Genomic DNA, 25,055 nt, shown 5'->3' on the forward strand with positions numbered 1-25,055 from the left:
CAGAAACATCTTTGCAGAGGAATGCAGAATGTGTGTCTGCAAGCATGCATCACTCCATCTAAACCAATGTTGCCACGTTTGCAGCAGTGGTTGTGTTTCCTTTCTGTGAAAGCTTGGCATTCATTGTGTTTGAATAAGCGGGAGCACACTGTAGAATAAAGACCTGCCTGCTTAGCATGGGTGAGTGCTTTCTGTGAGGTAAGCAAAGGAGACCAGCTCAAAATTCCTGGCGCCTAGTCTTTATGAAGTGTCGCATGGGCAGCTGCAAGAATTCGAGTCCGCCACAGCAGAGCTGGGTGCTTGTCTTTGGTAGAGGAAATGAATGGGTCCCTCTCTGAAGTGCTACTCAGTAAGGGAACGTGGATCAGGATCAAATTATACCAAAGAGTATGATTAATTTAGCAGATTAAAACCGGGGTGATGCTGCGAGGAAATTCGGGTGGATTGCTTTGTCCTTTACAGTGTGGCCTGGTGATGCTCTGTGCTCTTTACCCTGTTGGCAGGGATAGCTTTTAGTAAAGCTACCTGAAATTACATAACTCTCAAGGATTGCCAGGCCCTCTATATCCATATTTGTTAAGTAATTTGAAGTCCAAGTGTTTGGAGATGTAAAAAGGGATAAGAAAGGAGAGCTTCACGTTACAAAAGCAGATGGAGCCGTGCAAACAAACAGCAGCGTTTATTTAGACGTGATTATGATGTTTACATTTTTGTTCTGATAGTTGCTGCAGTACTTTGGCAGTTGCAGTTTCCAATTTGTTTAGCTAATTCTTTGTAAAAGTCTGATGGGATGTTTCAAATTATGGTAACTCCTGTGAGCTGAAAGAACACAGAGGAGAGAATGGACTTAGCGGTGTGCTGCTGGCCATACACCCACAGTCAACATGTCGCTGCCCTAATGACTTTCAGACTTTATTTAAAGGGGGGGGGGGGGTATGAAAAGAAAAGATTTTCACTCCTTGCAGGAAACCACAACATCTTGTACAGTTTATGTGACCAGCAATGACATGTTCAGCACAGAGCTGAGAAAGTGGAGCAGTTTGAACTGTCAGCTGTCAGTTCCCAATTTACAGGGACAGTTATCAAGCGAATAGGATAGGATAGGATAGGATAGGATAGGATAGGATAGGATAGGATAGGATAGGATAGGATAGGATAGGATAGGATAGGATAGGATAGGATAGGATAGGGTAGGATGGGATAGGATAGGATAGGATAGAATTAACCAGGTTGGAAAAGACCTCAAAGATCATCCAGTCCAACCCATCACCCAACACCATCTAATCAACTAAACCATGGCACCAAGTGCCTCAACCAGTCTCTTCTTAGACACTTCCAGGGATGGTGACTCCACCACCTCCCTGGGCAGCACTTTCCAATGGCCAATCTCTCTTGCTGGGAAGAACTTTCTCCTCACCTCCTGCCTAAACTTCCCCTAGCACAGCTTGAGACTGCATCTGCTGTTCTGGTGCTGGTTGCCTGGGACAAGAGCCCAACCCCCACCTGGCTACAACCTCCCTGCAGGGAGTTGCAGAGAGCAAGAAGGTCTCCCCTGAGCCTCCTTATCTCCAGGCTATGCAACCCCAGCTCCCATCAAGGTCCAACCCATCACCCAACACCATCTAATCAACTAAACCATGGCACCAGGTGTCTCATGCAATTTCTTCTTAAACACCTGCAGGGACAGTGACTCCACCACCTCCCTGGGCATTTAGGTGTGGTCCCTTCTCAGAGTTTGATGATTTGTTTTGGAAATGACACAAGAGTAATGCAGGTGTCCTCACTGACTGTGGAATCCTGACCTTATCACGTGTTTATATCTTGTTAGAGTTTCTGCATGCAATGGAAACCACCATTAATAGCTGCATGGCAAGCTGCAGTGTGAGAGCCTTTTGGGAGCCGAAGCATCTGCTGAGGCCTGTTGTTCTCTCTATTTTACCAGCCATTTAGGTGAATATTGGACAAGCACTGAGAAATGCTCTGAAGCAACTCCTCAAAACTCTACACAAATCTGCTGTTAGATACGAACTCAGTTAAAGGTTTATGGGTGTGTGGGTGGATGAATGGATGCCCAGATAGCACATCTGAAACCCAACATATAAATACTGTGAATCACAACAGGTACAGGTCAGAATAATTTCCAGTTAATGACATGTAAAGAAAAGCCACCAGAGTGTCTTGAGAGATTTTCCTCCTTGTCTTCTTTCATAGAATCATAGAATCAATAAGGTTGGAAAAGATCATCAAGTCCAGCCTGTCACCCAACACCTCATGCCAAGTGCCACATCCAATCCCCGCTTCAACATGTCCAGGGATGGTGACTCCACCTCCCTGGGCAGCACATTCCAATGGCTAACAATTCTCTCTGGGAAGAACTTTCTCCTCACCTCCAGCCTAAACTTCCCCTGGCACAGCTTGAGACTGTGTCCTCTTGTTCTGGTGCTGGGTGCCTGGGAGAAGAGACCAACCCCCACCTGGCTACAACCACCTTTCAGGTAGTAGTAGAGGGCAATGAGGTCTCCCCTGAGCCTCCTCTTCTCCAGGCTAAACAACCCCAGCTCCCTCAGCCTCTCCTCACAGGGCTGTGCTCAAGGCCTCTCCCCAGCCCCAGCTGAGGAGAGCAATCCTAGCCAGTCTCCCTGTATCTCCTTCAGTGTTCCATCCCATGATTCACTGTGTCTGCTGTGCACAAGTTTTTCTTTTCCAAAAGACATTTTTTAGTACAGATGTGTTTTTTTCAGCCAGCTGGAGGAGCCTGAGCTAGCAGGCCTTGCTTGCCTTTCCTGTGCACTGAGTTAGCCCTTGGTTAGTACAGTGCTGCCTGCCTGTTCCAGCCAGGTACTCAAGGACTTCTGCAGTGGCTGTGAAGTAACCCAACATCCAGCCCTGGCACAGTTCTCAACCCCACTGCTGATGTGTGCCTTTTCTCTCCACAGAAAATCCTGACCATGATTCCAACTGAGGAGGAGAAGCAAAAGATCCAAGAGGCACAGCTGGCAAACCCCGATGTCCCCCTGGGCAGCGCTGAGCAATTCCTCCTCACCCTCTCCTCCATCAGTGAACTCTCTGCCAGGCTCCAGCTCTGGGCTTTCAAGATGGACTACGAGATAGTGGAGAAGGTGAGGAGAAAAGGAGGACTCAGGAATAGAGGCTACTCCAAAGCTTTCCTTAATCTTACCCTGACCTTGTTATTACATGAGTGTATAGTTTGAGGAAACAGAAAATGAGTCGCTGTACTTGCAGTGGCCAACCAGAAAACAGCCAAAATGATCCTGCTTAAGTTTTTCCTCCTGTAAAAGAAAATTAGAGACTATGTCTTCCTTCCTTTAATTAGTCAGAAATGATACTGAAGCAAAGACAGCAGCTAAATTCTTACCACATCTTCTCCAGATGGTGGTATGCAGGAAACTTGTACTGGAGAGCAGGAAGACTTTTTCTTTGGGTACATATTGAGTAAGGACTACAGAACTCAGCCTCACACCACAAAATGAGGCTACTGGTCTTGCATCCATTTGAAGTAAGAGAACACCATCCATTAAAGCTTTTTGTCTGGTTGCAACTCTCTTACAGAGTCATAAACAAAAGATAAGACATGCTTTAGGGGTGCTCTGTTCAGGCACAGACCATTGTTACCACTTTCCTTATGGATGGCATTTATTCAGAGAATGTTATAATTGGGTGTGCCACATCCAATCCCCTCTTGAACACCTCCAGGGATGGGGACTCTGCCACAAATGACAATGACAAATAACTCTCGGGGAAGAACTTTCTCCTCACCTCAAGCCTAAACTTCCCCTGGCACAGCTTGAGACTGTGTCCTCTTGTTCTGCTGCTGGTTGCCTGGGAGAAGAGACCAACCCCTTCCTGGCTACAACCACCTTTCAGGTAGTAGTAGAGGGCAATGAGGTCACCCCTGAGCCTCCTCTTCTCCAGGCTAAGCAACCCCAGCTCCCTCAGCCTCTCCTCACAGGGCTGTGCTCAAGGCCTCTCCCCAGCCTTGTTGCCCTTCTCTGGACACCTTCAAGTCTCTCAATGTCCTTCTTAAACTGAGGGGCCCAGAACTGGACACAAGACTCAAGGTGTGGCCTAACCAATGCAGAGTCCAGGGGCATAATGTCTTCCCTGCTCCTGCTGGCCACACCATTCCTAATGCAGGCCAGGATGCTGTTGGCCCTTTTGGCCACCTGGGCACACTGCTGGCTCATGTTTAGGCAGCTGTCAACCAGCACCCCCAGGTCCCTCTCTGTTTGGCAGCTCTCAGCCACTCTGACCCCAGCCTGTAGCTCTGCATGGGGTTGTTGTGGCCCAAGTGCAGCCCCTGGCACTTGGACTTGTTGAATGCCATCCTGTTGGACTCTGCCCAGCTGTCCAGTCGGTCAAGGTCCCTCTGCAGAGCCTTTCCACCCTCTATCTGACCAATATCTGGTCCCAGCTTGGTGTCATCTGCAAACCTGCTGATGACTGTCTCAATCCCCTCATCCAGATCATCAATGAAGATGTTAAAGAGCACAGGGCCCAGCACTGCTCTCTGGGTCACTGGTGCCTGGCTGCCAGCTGGCTGTGGCACCATTCACCACCACTCTCTGGGCTCAGCCTCCAGCCAGTTCCTAACCCAGCTCAGAGAGCTGCTGTCCAAGCCACGAGCTGAGAGCTTGGCCAGGAGGTTGCTGTGGGGGATGGCGTCAGAGGCCTTGCTGCAGTCCAGGTAGACCACATCCACAGCCTGCCCACGTGTAGGCTGTTTCTGCTACTTGCTGACTTTCAGGACTCTCAGCACAGAAACCATCTTCTGGCTGCACTTCTGGTGCAGACCCCATGAATTGCTCCCCAAGCAGCTCTCTCCTGCATATGTTACACTTGGACATGTATTTTAGGCATAAGACTTGGTATAGGTTTGTATGAACTGGGACACACTTCTGAAAAAGCTTCCTGTTTCCCTAGCCATGGTCAGTAACAAACTGTACACCAGGGCACTGCTTAGAGGATGGTGCTGCCAAGACTCCTCAGCCTCTGCTTGATTTTCTTGTATTTTAGGAAATGCAATCACACTGAGATTCAGGGTATTTAGACCATTTATATTTCTGAGTTGTAAAATACAGAACACTTACATCTGGCCTGAATACATTCTCCCAGTTTATCTTTTTTTTCACTATGGTACAGCTATTTATTCTGTTTTGGAGTTGCCTCAAGGCTAAATTGTTACTTTCAAGCAAGCTGAGTTAGCTGTAGCTGTTAATCTCTGTGGATACCTACAATTTCTAGCTTCCTTTCCATAAAAAAGCAACACTTGAGCACTGCTAGAAACTAAAGAAGTTCTGATAGTTTTTCTGGAAGGAGGTTGACTTGCTGGAACGAGTCCAGAGAAGAGCAATGAAGATGGTGAGGGGCTTGGAACACAGCCCTGTGAGGAGAGGCTGAGGGAGCTGGGGCTGCTTAGCCTGGAGAAGAGGAGGCTCAGGGGTGACCTTATTGCTCTCTACAACTACCTGCAGGGAGGTTGTAGCCAGGTGGGGGTTGGTCTCTTCTCCCAGGCAACCAGCACCAGAACAAGAGGACACAGTCTCAGGCTGTGCCAGGGGAGGTTTAGGTTGGATGTTAGGAAGAAGTTCTATACAGAGAGAGTGATTGCCCATTGGAATGGGCTGCCTGGGGAGGTGGTGGAGTCCCCATCAGTGGAGACTTGCTGGGGTGCTTGGTGCCATGGTTTAGTTGTTTAGGTGGTGTTGGATTGGTTGATGGGTTGGACACGATGATCTTGAAGGTCTTTTCCAACCTGGTCTGGTCTATTCTATTCTATTCCATTCTATTCCATTCTATTCTATTCTGTTCCATTCTATAATGCTTATGCCACAAAGTTAATTAATTGCTAGCTAAAGTCCACATAGAATGGATGATAGCATAAAATATCTCAAATACCTACATTTCTCAAAGAAACCATGACTGGAGTGAAGACAGGCCAAATGTTTTTATTCCTTTTGAAAGGCAGGTAGGCCTAAGTACAGTGCTTCCCATAAACTGGTGCAGGAAATAACATAACTGTGATAAGAGAAACATCTGATAAGAAGCCTAGCAGGCAAGCACAGTAAATATGCAGCTGACAGCTAGCTGGGGCAGGAGTTGTTCTGTTAGAGGGTAGAAAGCTCTGCAGAGGGATCTTGCCAGGCTGGACAGATGGGCAGAGGCCAAAAGCATGAGGTTTAACACATCTAAGTGCCAGGTTCTACACATTGGCCACAACAACCCCATGCAGTGCTACAGGCTGGGGTCAGAGTGGCTAGAGAGCAGGCAGGCAGAAAAGGACCTGGGGGTAGTGGTTGACAGCAGCTGAACATGAGCCAGCAGTGTGCCCAGGTGGCCAAGAAGGCCAATGGCATCCTGGCCTGGACCAGGAATAGTGTGGCCAGCAGGAGCAGGGAAGTCCTTCTGCCCCTGTCCTCAGCACTGGTTAGGCCACACCTTGAGTCCTGTGTCCCGTCCAGGGAAGGACAGCAAAGCTGGGGAGGGGTCTGGAGCACAGCCCTGTGAGGAGAGGCTAAGGGAGCTGGGGTTGCATAGCCTGGAGAAGAGGAGACTCAGGGGAGACCTTATTGCTCTCTCCAACTCCCTGAAGGGAGGTTGTAGCCAGGTGGGGGTTGGGCTCTTCTCCCAGCCAACCAGCACCAGAACAAGAGGGTGCAGTCTCAAGCTGTGCCAGGGGAGGTTTAGGCAGGAGGTGAGGAGAAAATTCTTCTCAGCAAGAGAGATTGGCCATTGGAATGTGCTGCCCAGGGAGGTGGTGGAGTCACCATCCCTGGAAGTGCTTAAGAAGAGCCTGGTTGAGGCACTTGGTGCCAAGGTTTAGTTGATTAGGTGGTGTTGGGTGATGGGTTGGACTCGATGATCTTGGACATCTTTTCCAACCTGGTGAATTCTATTCTATTCTAACTACCCTTTCTCTCTTCCTTTGAACTTTGTGATTAGTTTACTATCTGATTAGTTTACTTCTTTGTTGTTTTCAAAATGAAAAAAGCTATCAGAAGGTTTTTTCATCAGCTGGGGCAGGAGGATGCTCCTGCATCTGCCCCAGATGCACGCAGCCGCTTCTCTGATTCTCTCTGTCTGTTGTGGAGTCACAGAGTAATGCCCAGGAGAAGAAAGGCAATTGCATACTTAAATGAGCACCATTAGGGAAGTATTTCATGCTTTTGTTTGTTTGTTTGCTGTCTGTGCATGTGATTTATTAGCTGGAACATGGAAGCAGGCCAGCACACATGGCCAGTGTGCACTCTGCAGGACACCAGTTCAGGAACTTTTTGTTTTCAGTAATTAAACTAAACCAAAGATTTGCAAATGTAAAGCAGCTATAGTCAACCTCAGCCTTTGCTTTCTTGTGTTTGTTCTTGTGGCAGGAAGTTGCAGAACCACTTCTAGACCTGAAGGAAGGCATGGACCAACTGGAGCACAATAAAACTTTGGGATTTATCCTTTCTACTCTGCTAGCCATTGGGAATTTCCTGAATGGAACCAACGTAAGCCCTCTGTTCCTGCCCTTAGCACTTCCCTTCCAGCTTTGTCCTTCAAGAAAACAGAAGCCAAAAATATTATGACCATTACAATCCAAGACTTACTTTGTGCCAGAAAAGTAATTATAAAGCAGAACACACTTTATTGTTTTACAGTATCACCATATCACAGTATCAATAAGGTTGGAAGAGACCTCTAGGATCATCGAGTCCAACCTGGCACCACAGACCTCATGACTAGACCATGGCACCAAGTGCCACATCCAGTCCCCTCTTGAACACCTCCAGGGATGGGGACTCCACCACCTCCCTGGGCAGCACATCCCAATGACCAATGTTTTATTTTGTGTCAAGGTGGTCATTGTCTCTGTCCCATCATAACCTGAAGGAAACGTGGAACTAGTCACTCTTCCAGTGTACCTCCCCTGAGGTTGATGCTTCCCATTCATGTTCTGAGAGCTGTCATGAGTGATTTCACTACAGGGGGGCTGATTTTATGTCTAATCTTCAGCAAGCTAAAAATAAATTAAAGCCCCAAGTTTCTTCTCCTCTAGGATTCTTCTTTTCCCTCTGCCCCTACTTGGTGATAACTTTTGTCTGCTAATCTCCATGGGAAGAAGTAAACATTTTCATTTCTTCCCTTTCCCCTCCCTTACAGGCCAAAGCTTTTGAACTGAGCTACCTCGAGAAGGTTCCAGAAGTCAAGGACACAGTGCACAAGCAGTCCCTCCTGCACCATGTCTGCACTATGGTGGTGGAAAAGTTCCCAGACAGCACTGACCTTTATTCAGAGATCGGGGCCATCACTAGGTCAGCCAAGGTATGTCTAGTGGGTAAATGCATTTATGCTTCCTAAAAACCTTCTTTAAAGCCAAAAATGGTGTTTGGATTCATGTGGATTTATTGTGTCATTCACATTGGATTTCAAAGATGCCAGCACACACTTCTCTGTGCTTGACCTCTGCCTGCCAGGTGATTTCCTGATCAATACCCTTATGGGCAGCCATGCTGGGACACCATTCTCATGTCACACACACTGCTACTATATAGAACTATGAGGAACTATTTTCAGGTTAAAACTTTATTCTACCCTTATATTCAAATATATTTATGCTCTGGTGTGTGGAATCTTTTTACAGAAACATTCAGGTTGGAGAAGGCCTTCAGGATCACCAAGTCCAACCAATAACCCTACTCTACAAGGTTCACCCCTAAACCATATCCCCAAGCACCACACACAAACCACCTTTAAACACATCCAGGGTTGGTGACTCAACCACCTCCCTGGGCAGCACGTTCCAATGCCTGACTACTCTTGATGGGAAAATCTTTGTCCTAATGTAAAGTCTAAACCTAGTCATAGCTTGCAGCCATTCCCTCTTGTTCTATCACTAACTACCTGTGAGAAGTGACCAGCAGCAGCCTCTCTACAGTGTCCTTTCAGGTATGTGCAGAGAGCAGTGAAGTCTCCCTCAGCCTCCTCTTTTCCAAACTGACCAGCCCCAGCTCCTTCAGTCACTCTTCACAAGATTTATTCTCCTTGCCTTCCTCTGCCCTGGCTCCAGCACCTCCTCATCTCTGCTGTGTTGAGGTGCCCAGAACTGGACACAGCACTCGAGGTCTGGTCTCACCAGAGCTGAGTACCAGGGGACAATCCCCTGCCTGCTCCTGCTGCACACAGCATTGCTGGTACAAGCCAGGATGCCTTTGGCTTTCTTGGCCACCTGGGCACACTGCTGGCTCCTATTCAGCTGCTTGTCCATTAGCACACCCAGGCCTCTTTCTGCCTGCAGCTTTCCAGGTACACTTCCCCTAAAGCTGTAGCATTGCTTGGGGTTGTTGTGGCCCAAGTGCAGGACCTGGCACTTGGCCTTGTTGAAGCTCATCCTGGTAACATTGGCCGTGGATCCAATCTATCCAAGTCCCTCTGCAGAGCCTCCCTACCCTGGTGCAGATCAACTCTCCACCTAAGTTGGTGTCATCTGCAAACTTACTGCTGACACACTCTGTGTCTTCATCAAGGTCAACAATAAAGATGTTGGACAGAAGTGGTCCCAACACTGAGCCCTGAGGAGCACGACCTGTGACCAGCTGCCAGCTGGATTTAACTCCATTGACCACCACTCTTTGGGCCCTTTCACCCAGCCAGTGCTTTATCCAGCAGAGCATTGCTCATCCAAGCCATGAGCTGCCACTTTGCCCATGAGAATTCTGTGGGGAACAGTGTCAAAGGCTTTGGGAAAGTCTAGGCAGGCAATATCCACTGCCTTTCCCTCATCCAGTACTCAGCCATCCTGTCCTAGAAGGAGATCAGGTTGGTCAGGCAGGACCTGCCCTTCATAACCCCATGCTGGCTGGGCCTGATCCCCTGCTTGTTCTCTAGATGTTGTGTAATGGTGCTTGAGATGCCCTGCTCCATGCCCTGCCCTGCTCCATGCCCTGCCCTGCTCCAGAGGTCACACTGACAGCTCTGTAGTTTCCCAGATCCTCCTTTCTGCCTTCCCTGTAGATGGGTGTCACATTTGCTACCCTCCTGTCCTTTGGCACCTCCCAGTCAGCCAGGATTTCAGGTAGATACTGGAAAGTGGCTTGGGGAGCACATCTGCCAACTCCCTCAGCACCCTTGGCTGTAGCCCATCCGGCCCCACAGACTTGTGTGTGTCTAAGTGGTGTAGCAGTCACTGACCACTGCCTCATTTATTGTGATGACCTCATTCTGATTGCCCTCCCTGACTCCTAGTTCATGAGGCTTAGGTGTCCAGGGATCTGCTGGTTCCAGTGCTAAAGACTGAGGCAAAGCAGGCATTGATGGCAGAACAAGAAGACACAGTCTCAAGCTGTGCCAGGGGAGGTTCAGACTGAATGTTAGGAAGAAGTTCTATACAGAGAGTGATTGCCCATTGGAATGGGCTGCCTGGGGAGGTGGTGGAGTCCCCATCCCTGGAGGTGTTCAGGAAGAGATTTGATGGGGTGCTTGGTTGCATGGTTTAGTTGATTAGGTGGTGTTGGGTAATAGGTTGGACACGGTGATCTCAAAGGTCTCTTCCAACCTGGTCTGGTCTATTCTATTCTATTCTATTCTATTCTGATCATATTTTAAGAGCAATTGAAGGAATTAAATTTTTTGGGCAATAAAATTGTTTCTGGAATGAAAGTGTCCTTGAAATATTTTAACTCCTTTCTTGTACTCCTCTTGACAATAGTTTTGATGAATAGGAGTCAGGTAAGGTAAGTGGAAGTAGAGGAAACATGGCAGCACTGATGGCTGATGCACAGGTCTGGTCAGTGGCTCTGTTTGGTATGCTGAGTGTGTTTTACTGCCTCTAACAAGCATGATAGGTGCACTGTAACCTCACTCTGGAAGGTCTCAGTGGGATTCCATGGATGATCCTTAAAAACAGAGCAGTGCTTCATTAATACACTAAACATGACAAAACAGCATCAGGGGATAGCAAACATGAAAATTCAAGTTTGGAGTCATGCCTCATGTGAAAATGGAAGTCCTGCAGATAATGCTGTATCCATCTAGCCTAGTGTCTTAGTTCAGACACTGGCCAATAGCAGCTGCTTGACAGGAGGGCACAAGAAAGGAGGAGGAAGCTCTCTCCTAGGAACTTTTTGTTGCGTGAGCCATAATGCTCACATGCACCCAATGGAGAAATTCTTGCTTTTCCCAAAGCCACTTTGTTTGGCTGTTTAGGAGGAAGAGGGCAACTCTACAGTACCATCTTCTTTTTAAACTGCAAAAAGCAAATCTTGTTTTGGCTCCTATCACAGTTCTTGTGACAGTGAACTCATGATCTACCTTGGTCTGCTGTTGAATTTACTCATTTCAGGGTTTACTGTCCATATATACTGATCAGTCCAAACTTCTCTCTAGTTCACAGAATCACTTCAGTTGCAAAGGACCTCATAAGGCCACCTGGCTTGTCTGCTCTGCTTGTGCTAGATCTTTTGTTATGTGTCCTGAGGTTTTAGTTGCATTTTTCTGACTGTTGCTATGCTTTCAACATCTTTGGGCAGTTCACAAGGGCATCCAGGCAGCTGATGGGCAGTTCAGAGTCAGTACTGTCTGGGCTGTGCACTACATTGCAGTCTACACTAATGACCATGATCTGCTGAAGCAAAAGTCAGGACTAATCTGGGTAATTCTGTGCCATCTTTTAGATTTTACCATCTCAGCAGGCTTCCTTGTTTCCAGATAATTCTGAAATCCTAAGTGAAAATACCTGCTGCTAACCCTGGCATCAAAGGAAAATCAACATTTACCTTAGCCTCATACTCCATAGGTATCTTGGAAAGATTTGGAAAGCCAGATTTTCTGTACCTGCTCTTAGCTGCCTACTTTTATAACTAGAAGGTAGTGATTCTTTCAATGCATTTAACTTCTGTTATTCATCCTTCCATTTAGGTTACCAGGTATAAAGCCTGGAGCTCCCCAGTCTCCTGAGTCAGCCTTGCAGGTTGTGTAAAATTAGGTGAAACTTTCACTGTCTTCTGAATCTGTAGGCTACTACATGTAGCAAAAGCGTAGTCATTTGAGTTAGTAGCTTGGTTATTTGCTGCCAGAATCCTACAATCAGAGAATTGTCAGGGTTGGAAGGGACCCCAAGGATCTACCAGTTCCAACCCCCCTGCCATGGGCAGGGACACCTCACACCACAGCAGGTTGCTCACAGCCACATCCAGCCTGGCTGCAAACACCTCCAGGCAGGAGGCTTCCACCACCTCCCTGGGCAGCCTGTGCCAGGCTCTCACCACCCTCATGGGGAACAACTTCTTCCTCACATCCAATCTGAATCTACCCATGTCTAGTTTTGTTCCATTCCCCCTAGTTCTATCATTGCCTGACACCCTAAACAGTCTGTCTTGTCTTCTGCTTGTTTACTGCTTTGTAAGGTGTCCTTCTCAAGCATACTCATTTCTGCTAGCGAGCATTCAAACCTTGCTGTTATTGAAAACTGAAATCAGGAACAGTGTGGCCAGCAGGAGCAGGGAAGTCATTGTGCCCCTGTATTCAGCACTGGTCAGGCCACACCTGGAGTCCTGGGTTCAATGTGTCCAGAGAAGGGCAACAAAGCTGGGGAGGGGTCTGGAGCACAGCCCTGTGAGGAGAGGCTGAGGGAGCTGGGGTTGCTTAGCCTGGAGAAGAGGAGGCTCAGGGGAGACCTTCTTGCTCTCTCCAACTCCGTGAAGGAAGGCTGTAGCCAGGTGGGGGTTGATCTATTCTCCCAGGCAACCAGCACCAGAACAAGAGGACACAGTCTCAAGCTGTGCCAGGGGAAATTTAGGCTGGAGGTGAGGAGAAAGTTCTTCCCGGCAAGAGTAATTGGGCATTGGAATGTGCTGCCCAGGGAGGTGGTGGAGTCCCCATCCCTGGAAGTGTTTAAGAGCCTGGATGGGGAGCTTGGTGCCATGGTTTAGTTGATCAGATGGTGTTGGGTGATAGGTTGGACTTGATGATCTCAAAGTCTTTTCCAACCTGGTGAATTCTGTGGTCAGTATTCTGTATTCTAAACCCCAACATCCACTCTGGTGAAATTGGAGTAAGTAATTTTACTTCCCTTCCAAGCCTGTTGTCTTCCTCAGTTTCTTTAGCCCTCATACCTATTCTCAGGTTTTGGACACTCTAAAGGAATCTGTGTCTTTTGGTTTATATCCTTAAATATTTGCTCTTCAGATTCAATCTCTGTTTGCCTTTTTTCCTCTTGTGCAGCCTGTGTAGGTTCTGTTCTATTGCCTTCATTGAGCTTAGTTTCTCACATGTAAAAGGTTTTGGTTTTTCTTTTCCTTTGAGTGCTTCTTCATCTCTTAACATTTAAGTGCATTGGTTCCTCATTTCCTACTGCCTTATTTTTTTTTTTTCTTAAGCATTTATTTCACCTTTTTTGTTTTTTTTTAGACTGGGAGCAAGTAGGTCACTAGAATGAAAAGTGCCCTAAAAATAGAAGAGCCCTTTGCTTTCCAAAACCCACAGCACCTCGTGGGGTGCACTCCCAAGCTCATTTCTTATTTTGATTTTTCTGTCTTAGAAAGTGGAAGAAAGCCTCACTGACTGCTGCCCTTCATTAAAATAGCTACATATCCATAGCCATCTATATCTGTGTAGCCATATGTGGATGTATTGAAAAATTACATGAGGACAGACTGAAGGAGTTGGGGCTGTGCAGTCTGCAGAAGAGAAGGCTCCCAGGTGACCACATAGTGGCCTTCCAGGATCTGAAGGGGGCTCCAGGAAGGCTGGGGAGGGACTGCTCAGGATCTCAGGTAGTGCTAGGACTAGGGGGAATGGAATGAAGCTGGAGGTGGGGAGATTGAGGCTGGAGGGGAGGAGGAAGTTCTTCCCCATGAGAGTGGTGAAGCCCTGGGATGGGTTGTGCAGGGAGGTGGTTGGGGCCCTGTCCCTGGGGGTGTTTAAGCCCAGGCTGGATGAGGCTCTGGGCAGGCTGATCTAGTGTGGGGTGTCCCTGCCCATGGCAGGGGGGTTGGAGCTGGCTGATCCTTGTGCTCCCTTCCAGCCCTGACTGATACTGTGATACTACTATGATACATCTAAAAGCACAGAAAATTGGGCACAGTCTTTCAGTCTGTGGTTTGCTGATCTAGTGGCCCTGGCCAAAGCAGACAAAATTCTGTAAGGGCCAGACAAAATCACATTAAGAGAAATTATAGCCTTAACTTCCCCCATGACACCCAAGCTCTCCCTCTTTGAAGTATTCCTTCATGTGTTATATCACTGATGGATTACTGTAACAAGCTCTGTTCCCACCCATCTTAGCTGCTACAGATCAAACAGCACATGGAAGCCACCCAGGCTGCCCTCTACAAGGGAATAGTCACAGGCAGGGCAAAATCTTGGTTTAGGAAAGATGACAGGACATGAGATATAATATTTTGCTGTGGGTTAGACTGCACTTTGAGCTCTGTTTTGTCTACAAGCATCTCTCAGAAACCACAAAGGCTAAAGAATTTCCATCCTGTAGATAGACAGAGATGGCCCTTCCCCTGACATGCACATCATGTGAGAATTTCCTGAGCCTCAGATCATTAAAACAAACAGGGAAAGCTGACTGCTTCAGCAGGAAGGAGTCAGGAAGATCACAAATGAAACAGTATAGTTACTGCAAAATGTTGGTCTGTTTGCTGAAGGACTCAAGTCATCAATGGGAAATAAAAGCAGACACAAGTGACAAAATTGCCAAACAACATCATTTGGATTGTAGGATGAGAGGCTCCCTGTGTCCAGCTGCTGCCTCCAGTGCCTGGGTTTGGGGAGTTGGTCCTTTCCACTGGGCTGGCTGCAGGCCTGGGGCTGTAGTGTGGTCATTTTAGTGCTGCCTTCTGCTGCTGCTTCTGCTTTTGCTGAGGTTTCCTGGGAGACAGGCTCAGGTAATTGTGCATTGAATAACCTCACTAAACACTCCCAATCTCAGCCCAGGGATTTTTGTGTTACTTTCTCCCTTGTCTGTGTGTGTGGTGTTGCTTGTGAGAGCAGGTGTGGAGGGCTGAAATTACCCCCCAGCTAATGTGGAAAAGCTACCTCCCAAAATAAAATTGCCAGACTAGCTCAGTAGGTCTTGGAAGCAAATGAAGCTCTATTGACAAGCAAACTACAACCCAGAAATATGAAATGCAATGAATATGTACAGAATATGCAATATATGTACAACATAGATGTATTTACAATTCATAACCAACACAGAGACTCCTCAGAACCCCCCTGGACAGAGCCAGGGAACCCATTCATCTCCTTCCCTCCTCTCTCCCTCCTCCCCCTTTCCTCACACAGCAGTCAAAACAGAGATCCCCTGGCAAAGCCATGGGAGACAGAGAGAAAAATGGCAAGCAGAAGTGCCAGAAGAAGGAAAGAGAGCAAGAATGGTTTATGCCCCTGCTCTGTATCCCATTAGCAATCCAATGAACTATACAGAGCTTAGCATTATTTTCCTTTGGCAGCCAATGGTAATTTTCTTTCAGTCTTTGCATTCAGGGCCTGGGCTAAAGCTCCCTGTTCAAACTGCAACAGTATGCTCTGTTTTGGTGCCCCAATGTGCAGTGAAAGGGTTGAGATAAAGAGAAGCAAGATAACAATGGGATTCAATTAAAGCTCCTTAAAAGACTTTTGTGTACTGTTTTTCCCCCTTTTTCTCCAAAGTATCTTCACCCTGTCAATGTGTTTGACATCCTGGGCCAGCTGGAGTCAATGTGCTGGGGCCCAGCCCTGGTTACCTTACAGTGGCATAAAACCTAATGTACAGGTACTCAAAGTGCTCTTTCTGGTGGTGCTTACCACCTCAGGGAAGTGGCTTGAAGCTGTGGTGATGCTGTGCTGGCTGCTGGCATGTTGTAGTATGGTAACTCCACTGGCTGCTTGAATGAGAATTGAGTTAACCAGCTTGGGAAAGACCTTTGAGACCATCTAGTCCAACCTATCACCCAGCACCATCTAAGCAAACTAAACCATTGGCACCAAGTGCCTCATCCAGGCTCTTCCTAAACACCTCCAGGGATTGTGACTCCACCACCTCCCTGGGCAGCACATTCCAATGGCCAATCTCTCTTCCTGGGAAGAACTTCTTCCTAACCTCCAACCTAAACCTCCCCTGATGCAATTTGAGACTGTGTCCTCTTGTTCTGCTGCTGGGTGCCTGGGAGAAGAGCCCAACCCCCACCTGACTACAACCTCCCTTCAGGGAGTTGCAGAGAGCAAGAAGGTCTCCCCTGAGCCTCCTCTTCTGCAGGCTAAGCAACCCCAGCTCCCTCAGCCTCTCCTCCCAGGGCTGTGGTGTTGCTGTGCTGGTTGCTGGCATGTTTTGCTACGGTTACTCAACTAGCTGCTTGGGGTAGATCTCATCTCCCCCAGTTGATGGGATGGGTCTTGTCCAGAGTGATGCAATGCCACCTGGCGATCTGCCCCGAGACTGGATCATGATGAATGGCAGGGTGTGGGGGAGAGCATGGACAAGTGGAGTTTCACCCATGAACAAGTTCAAAATCCACACATGTTGGTAAAATATTTGCAAAACGTCTATTGTCAGCCTGCAAGTTCCTGAGAGACAGAAATCTCCCTCTTTGGGCCTGGCCCATGCCTATCAGGCTCTTCTCCTCCCTGTTCAGCACAGTCACAGGCAGGAGAATGGCTCTGGACCTGCAGGAAGTCCAGTAGGTACCACGGCTACTCAGATCCCAGCAGAAGGAATGGCAGCTGCAGCAGAGAGCCAGCCTGTGCCAGTCCCAGTCCCCACTGTACAAAAAGGGAAGCATGCAAGGCAAGCAGTTCATCTCACAAAGGATGAGGAGTCATCAGGGTCATCAGGGGAACAAGAGGAAGAGCCAGAAGTAATCCCTCAGTCTTTACCTTGGACATGAGGGATAGCCAAGATCAAAAAGTGGCTAGTAGGCTCCAGCAATACATGGGAAGTCTCTCTTCTCTGTACAAGTCTGTGTTTCAGCTGCAAAGAGCTGTCCCAGGAGGTCCATCAACTCAAAAAGAGCGTGCCCTATTCCCCACCTGTATGGTCCCAGGTTTCAGCTATGAGAGGCAGGCACTTCCCTATCCAAAGAAAGAACCTGGGAGGTCCCCACCACAGCATCCACTGTGGTTTTACTTATGTGCCCACGGGGAGGACGTGAGTAAGTGGGATGGGAAACCCACATCAGTCCTAGCTGCACAAGTCTGTGAGTTGCAAGAAAACTCTCCCCAGAAGAATGCTGCCTCAGTTTCCAGTGGCAAGTTGGCCAAAAAAAGCAAAAGAGCTGACAGATAGTCCTGAAGGAGCTCCCAAAGCATCTTCACAATGTACAGTTGATTCCTGTCAGAACTAGAGGGGCCCTGCCTCCAAGCAGTTGGAGGAGAGGGACAAATGGATTTATTGGAGTGTAGAGATCTGATGGTTTGGCAAGTGGAACCCACAAAGAGTACAGAGCTCCAGTAGATGCAGGCACACAGTGTAATCTGATGCCATCAAACTGCAAGGGCTGGAACCCTGGTGTGACAAGGGGATCCCAGCATCTGGGAAGGGTTGGAAGCAGAGCACTGGAATGCAAGCCACAGGTTCCTTTCACTTGGAGGGGGGGAAGGACTCACTGGAATTGACTGGCCCTGGGGTTGGAAACACTGCCCCACCATTTGGAGTGATCATGGACTGCTCCAGACTGTAGGAGAACATGGTGGAACTCCAGAATATCTGCACTAAGAAGCCTGTTGTGTACTGCAAGGTGATCTCATTTTGAGTGGGAATGGAATGATGTATGATTTATGTCGTGTGATGCTAATTGCTGCTGTGCATGACATAGAAGGCATTGTGTCTGCAGCCTTCAGTATAAGAAGGACATGGACCTGATGGAGCAGGTACAGAGGAGGGCCATGAAAATGATCAGGGGGTTGGAGCATCTCTGCTATGAAGACAGGCTGAGGGAGCTGGGGGTGTCAGGCCTGGAGAAGAGGAGGCTCCAGGGGAGACCTAATAATGACCTTCAAGTACCTGAAGGGGGTCTACAAGAAGGATGGAGAGAGACTGTTTCTGAAGGCCTGTGGTGACAGGATGAGGGACAATGGCTTCAAACTAGAGAAGAACTGATTTAGATTGGATGTTAGGAACAAGTTCTTTACTACGAGGGTGGTGGAGCACTGGAACAGGTTGCCCAGGGAGGTGGTTGAGGCCCTATCCCTGGAGATATTCAAGGGGAGGCAACCTAATCTAGTTGAGGATGCCTCTGCTTACTGCAGAGGGGGATTGGACTGGATGACCTTTGGCGGTCCCTTCCAACCCAGACTGTTCTATGATTCTATGGTATAGAATGGTATAGGGGTGGAGAATGTAATGGGGTGTAACAAGTTGAATTAGAGGATGAGTATTCAATACCATGACAACATCATGCCAGCTTTAAAATGAAATTGCTGGCCAGAGCAAAGTACTATGGGGCTTGTAGTTCAGATTGTAACATAAGAGGCTTCCAGTTTCCAGTTTGAGGGTGTTGGTCTTTTCCACTGGGTAGCTGCAGGCTTGGTGTTGGGGAATTGTTTTATTGCTGCCTTCTGCTGCTGCTTCTGCTGGTGCTGTGCTTTTCTGTGAAATAGGCTGAGGTAGTTGTACATCATATCATCTCACTAAACACTCCTCACCTCAACCCAGGGAGGGGGTTTGTGTTACTTTCCCTCCCATTTGTGGGGGGGTGGAACTTGCTTGTGAGAGCAGGCTGTCTGAAACCAGGATAGATGTTAAAAACGCAGGGGAGGGGACAAGGGCTGCTGGTTGCAAAGGACTCAGAGTGAAACAAAGATGTAAACAGGGAAGAAGGAAGCCTGCAGCTGCCCTCCAAGGGACTGACCAGGAAGGTGTGGAGAGAAAGGAGGTGTCTGAAACAGAAGTGCTATTCCAGCATGTTGTAGCTTCTGCTTGTCAAGTAGAGAAAGGAGAAAAGAAATGAAAGTATGGAAGACCATGCTGCCTCTTGCACTACTTCAGTGGCGTTCCTCATCTCACTTGACAGGAAGTATTTGTATGCAATTACTATTCAAGGGTACTTCTATAGATGACAGAGATCGGAGTCAATACAGCTGATCAATATGATCGAGTATTGTTCCTTTATTGTTCCAGTGTTGCAGGCCTGTGGTGCGAGTATAGCACAGTAAAGTAAAGCAAAGCAGAGGAAGGGAAAGGAAAGGCAGAAGTGCCTAGCAGGGGAAATGCTACAACTTATATGAACTCGGGGAGCCTGGTTGGCATGGCTCCATTGGTTCCCTAGGAGTGAGCACACATGGCACTGGTATTGATCATTGGTCCAACTGCTAACGACACGCCAGGCTGTTGATGCAGGTGCATCTCCTGTTGTCCCAAGATAACTTTCTGTGTTTATAGCTACCAGTGTCCTGCTTTAGTTCCATGCTGCAGGCACAGCACTGTTTTGCTCCACTGCTAGCTGGCTCTGCACTTATGCTGGGCATGGCCTGCCACCACGTCAGGCTCCAGGCCTGCACTGCCAGGCTGCTCACACTGCTCCTCGCTGGCATTGCCACATACTTCCCCTAAGTGATTTCAAACAAAAACCAATGGCAGAAGTCAAATTATTTTCCGTAGAAAGAAGAGGTTGGAGGATGCAAAGTTTCTCATGTTTGCATCATTCCTTGTGGTTCCAGTCGCAAGAACTGCTGCAGCTGCTTCAGTTCCTGATGCAGGCTAGCAGGAGCAAAGGGGAAGGCAGGGCAGGATCAGGCAGGTCCTGCTGGGGACAGACCAAGCTGGGTGTGACCGCTTTAGGCTGTGCCTTTGAGGAAGGGACAGTGGCTGGAACACCCTGGCTGAATGTTTTGGTGGAAGAATGAAAACAAGATATTCTAAATGAATTTCATTGGTGGATTGGTAGAATGCAACTTCAAGTTTTAGTTCAGTTCAGTCAGCTCAGTTCTGCCTTTTTCAGCCTGTTTCAGTCTCTCTGAGCAATAGCTGTGCTGGACAGACTTGACCTTGAACTAACAGATAAGAAACTAATTCTTGCATGCACTTTGAGCTCACAGAAGTTCCTCCTTAATAATTACCTTTTCTCTCTGTAACCCTTTTTGGGTAAAAAGGGAGGTAGGGGGAGAGAGGGGGTACAGGGAGAGACACCCTCCTGGCTGGAGGAGGGAAAGTTTTGTTCTGTATTACGTTCTTTGCTGCATACATCTGCATATATTGTAAATACTGTTGTGTATATATCCACTGCATCTCATCCTGCTTGTAAATACAGCTTACCTCATTTCTGCTTCTCCCACTGAGTTAGCTGTGGTTTCTTTGTGTGTGGGGGAGGACTGAACTTTCTCTCACCACCACCCTGGGGCAATGGGGAATGAGCTTCCATGGCAAATGAGACTTAGGGGCTTTGTGTGAAAGCAATCAAATGAATCCTGGACAGCACTGTGGTGTGTCAGCTGCATTTCATGTGAAATGACTGCAAGTAGTGTTGTGAGTGCCATAACACCATCCAAAGACACCTACTTACTGGGACCTACGCTTCCTGGTATTGCTTCTTTTCATCCCATCTTGTGGGAACTGTCGTACAGCATCTGAAAAGATCTCATGTTAGTGTGGGTTTTGTTCATTGCTTAAGAAACTTAAAATGCCATGGAGAAGTGTATGTAACTGGGTAGAGTCATAGAATCATAGAATCAATAACATCAGAAAAGACCTCAAAGACCATTAAGTCCAACCTGTCACCCAACACCTCCTGACTAACTGAACCATGGCACCAAGTGCCACATCCAATCCCCTCCTGAACACTTCCAGGGATGGTGACTCCACCACCTCCCTGGGCAGTGCATTCCAATGGCCAGTTACTCTTGCTGGGAAGAACTTTCTCCTCACCTCCAGCACTACTCTGCCTATCCACCAATGAAATTAGTTTAGACCTGTCCTTTGTTTACAAAACATTCAGTCACAATGTCCCTTTTCTTAAAGGCACAGCCTCAAACGGTCACTCCTCCCCTGGCACAGCTTGAGACTGTGTCCTCTTGTTCTGGTGCTGCTTGCCTGGGAGAAGAGACCAACCCCCACCTGGTTACAACCTCCCTGCAGGGAGTTGGAGAGGGCAATGAGGTCTCCCCTGAGCCTCCTCTTCTCCAGGCTAAGCAACCCCAGCTCCCTCAGCCTCTCCTCACAGGGCTGTGCTCAAGGCCTCTCCCCAGCCTTGTTGCCCTTCTCTGGACACCTTCAAGAGTCTCAATGTCCTTCCTAAACTGAGGGGCCCAGAACTGGGCACAGGACTCAAGGTGTGGCCAAACCAGTGCTGAGCACAGGGGCACAATGTCATCTTACTAGTGAGCACTTCTGTCCCTTCATTTTTAATTAGTGAATTACTTCAGGGGTTCTCATTTCCAAAATTAATTTGGCAAGGTGCCACCTCCTGCCTTAGAATTAGCAATGCTGGTGCAGAACCTCCTTTCTATTCTGCTTTCTTTCGAGAGCTGGCCCTCTAGTGTGCTGCAAGCCAGCAGTGAGCAAGTCAGACCAACACTGGGGCCTGGATCATTTTTGTGGCATTCAGTGAGGCAAGCCAGTGTGGAAATATCGGAGGAGACAAGAGTTTTGAACACAGGCCACAGAAGGCTGCTGAGCTCAGATGACAGCATGTTTGCAAGGAGCAATTCTCAGAATTTCCTTTGGCACTGAACCAGCTCAGGAAAATTGGAAGATTTTGTGTTTTGTGCCAAAACACATCCCTGCAATAATGGAAGAATGAAGCATCTGAGCCTAAATTATAAGCAGCTCAGATCAGGCTGTGGTCTGCTGCAGAGACTATTTTGAACCTTGAAGAGAGAAAGATTTTGTCTGTTATTGTGAGAATCTCCTTATGATGTGCAATAAAATGGGCATTTTATTGTGAATTTGAGGTAACATTTGTCCTTGTGCAAGCATCAGGCTTCTAGTTAACATGCCCTGAGTAGTTTAAAAATGCAGGGATCTAGGTCTTGCTTAGAGATGATCTGTATTTGAGATTTCAACCACTCACAGAAACAGCAGTAACACATTAAATAGCAGTAAAACATTCAGTATAGAATCAAGCAAGAGAAAGCATATACAAGGGTACTGAGGCTACATAACAAGCTACCCTCTGGCCTTCAGAGCAAAACTGGATAATTTACAGGGACTTCAAAAACTGCTTTGTAAGCAGAAACCTCAGATTTACCAGTTTCCCCTCGTTTATTTGTTTTGTTATGGGGCTTTTAGTGACATTTCATTTTTGGCCCTTTCCAAGGGCTGAACAGAAATGCAGGAGGCAGAAAACATGAGCATCATCCAGTGCACTGTGTTTCATTTTTGTGCTCTCAGTAGGGGTGGAGCTTAGCCTGGAGAGTGGAGGAGGTTGAGCAAGAAAAGGAAAGGTGTGAAGCATATTTCATTCAGCAAGTCCAAGTGCCAGGGGCTGCACTTTGGCCACAACAACCCCATGCAGAGCTACAGGCTGGGGTCAGAGTGGCTGAGAGCTCCCAAACAGAGAGGGACCTGGGGGTGCTGATTGACAGCTGCCTAAACATGAGCCAGCAGTGTGCCCAGGTGGCCAAGAAGGCCAATGGCATCCTGGCCTGCATCAGGAATAGTGTGGCCAGCAGGAGCAGGGAAGTCATTGTGCCTCTGTACTCTGCATTGGTCAGGCCACACCTTGAGTCCTGTGTCCAGTTCTGGGCCCCTCAGATTAAGAAGGACATTGAGAGACTTGAGGGTGTCCAGAGAAGGGCAACAAGGCTGGGGAGGGGTCTGGAGCACAGCCCTGTGAGGAGAGGCTGAGGGAGCTGGGGTTGCTTAGCCTGGAGAAGAGGAGGCTCAGGGGAGACCTCATTGCCCTCTACAACTACCTGAAAGGTGGTTGTAGCCAGGTGGGGATTGGTCTTTTCTGCCAGGCAACCAGCAGCAGAACAAGAGGACACAGTCTCAAGCTGTGCCAGGGGAAGTTTAGGCTGGAGGTGAGGAGAAAGTTCTTCACCGAGAGAGTCATTCGTCATTGGAATGGGTGCCTGGGGAGGTGGTGGAGTCACCATCCCTGGAGGTGTTCCAGAGGGGATTGGATGTGGCACTTGGTGCCATGGTCTAGTCATGAGCTCTGTGGTGCCAGGTTGGACTCGATGATCCTTGAGGTCTCTTCCAACCTTGGTGATACTGTGAGACTACATCTGAGGGAATGCTGAAGAAAAATTACCTGTGCTCTCACAGAAGCTACAGTTGTTTCCTGTGAATGACAATACAGAGAATCATAGAATCATTAAGGTTGGAGAAGACCTCAGAGATCATCAAGTCCAACCTGTCACCCAGGACCTCATGACTACTAAACCATGGCTCCAAGTGCCATGTCCAATCCCTTGTTGAACACCTCCAGGGATGGTGACTGCACCACCTCCCTGGGCAGCACATTCCGATGGCCAATTACTCTTTCTCTGAAGAACTTTCTCCTCTCCTCCAGCATAACTGGAATTGTAGACAGTGCTATGGGGAAATACATTGTGAGAGCACTTTGGGTTTGAGCAACTGCATTTAATTGCCATTGTCACCTCAAAGCAGCCTTTCTCTCCCAAGGAATAGTAAGAGTCCAGTTCCTGGGTTATTAGAATAGAATAACTTTATTAGAATAAACCAAACCAGGTTGGAAGAGACCTTCAAGATCATCGTGTCCAACCCATCAACCAATCCAACCCACCCAAACAGCTAACCCATGGCACCAAGCACCCCAGCAAGTCTCCTTCTGAACGCCTTCAATGACGGCGACTCCACCACCTCCCTGGGCAACCCGTTCCATAGCGCAATCACTCTTTCTGTATAGAACTTCTTCCTAACATCCAACCTGAACCTCCCCTGGCGCAGCTTGAGACTGTGTCCTCTTGTTCTGGTACTGGGTGCCTGGGAGAAGAGACCATCATCAGCCTGTCTACAACCTCCCTTCAGGGAGTTGTAGAGAGTGATAAGGTCACCCCTAAGTCTCCTCTTCTCCAGGCTAAGCAGCCCCAGCTCCCTCAGCCTCTCCTCACAGGGCTGTGTTCCAAACCCCTCACCAACTTTGTTGCCCTTCTCTGGACTCGTTCCAGCAAGTCAACATCCTTCCTAAACTGAGGGGCCCAGAACTGGACACAGGACTCGAGGTGTGGCCTAACCAGTGCAGTGTACAGGGGCAGAATGACCTCCCTGCTCCTGCTGGCCACACTGTTCTTGATGCAGGCCAGGATGCCATTGGCCCTCTTGGCTGCCTGGGCACACTGCAGGCTCATGTTAAGCCTACCATCATGTCATGAGAGACTTGTGGTGACACAGAGAAATAACATCTCAACCCAAACACTGATCTGTGTCCTGCCAAAACAGCTTGCCTATGGTCTAGGATTTCATGAATTAGTTTTAAACTGGTGTGGGCAGCAGATGATACTGGAGGTATGGCATGGAGCTGAACCTGAAAATGAAGAGGCCTAATATGAGAACATAAGTCATTGGGCAGTATGTATATCATGAGGTGTTCAATTCTCAGCCTAATGAAGTGAGGAACTTGGTAGAATTCTTTCTTGTGTTGTTGTTTATGGCAGAATCCTCTGTCACTATGGCAGCAAGCAACAAATAATGATAGAAAAGGATTTGAATGTGTGCTGGCATTACAGGCATGTGTTTGGAAGGTTTCCTTCTTGGTCTGAGTGTTGTTTGTACTAAACATGGTGCTGCATTAAAATAACAAGTAGATATTAATTTAATGTGTTTAACATCGCCCGTTAGTAACTTTCAGCAGTGGTTTCCTGAGGCAGCTGACCTGCTGGACTGTCATTTAAACACTTTCTGGACAGGCTGTCCCTGGCTACTTCACTCTGATGCAAGTGTCTACAATGGTACTTGTCAGAAGTCTGAATAGCATGGGCCTGGCAAGAGTTTTCACAGATAAATAACAGAGAGTTCTAAGTACATTTCAGCTAGTGTGGTTGCAAATGGAGAGCAACCTGGTAGGAGAAAGGAGGAATGTACAAAATATATCAGTTCTGGCCCCCTCAGTTTAGGAAGGAGGTTGACTTGCTGGAGCGTGTCCAGAGAAGGGCAACGAAGTTGGTGAGGG

The 25,055-nt window shown here is 48.0% G+C and overlaps 1 protein-coding gene across 1 annotated transcript in view; it reads left to right on the top strand.

The window, feature by feature from the left end:
- The window catches only part of FHOD3 (formin homology 2 domain containing 3), a 326,323-nt gene that overhangs the window by 267,869 nt on the left and 33,399 nt on the right, over window positions 1-25,055 (top strand). Inside the window, 3 exon segments of the mRNA XM_068166897.1 lie at window positions 2,937-3,119; window positions 7,389-7,508; window positions 8,161-8,322. Of these exon segments, the coding sequence (XP_068022998.1) occupies window positions 2,937-3,119; window positions 7,389-7,508; window positions 8,161-8,322 (465 nt within the window).

The sequence above is a fragment of the Melanerpes formicivorus genome, unplaced genomic scaffold, assembly GCF_026170545.1.
Source record: "Melanerpes formicivorus ecotype bairdi unplaced genomic scaffold, bMelFor1.0.p_v2 SCAF_111, whole genome shotgun sequence".
Lineage (NCBI taxonomy): Eukaryota > Metazoa > Chordata > Aves > Piciformes > Picidae > Melanerpes > Melanerpes formicivorus.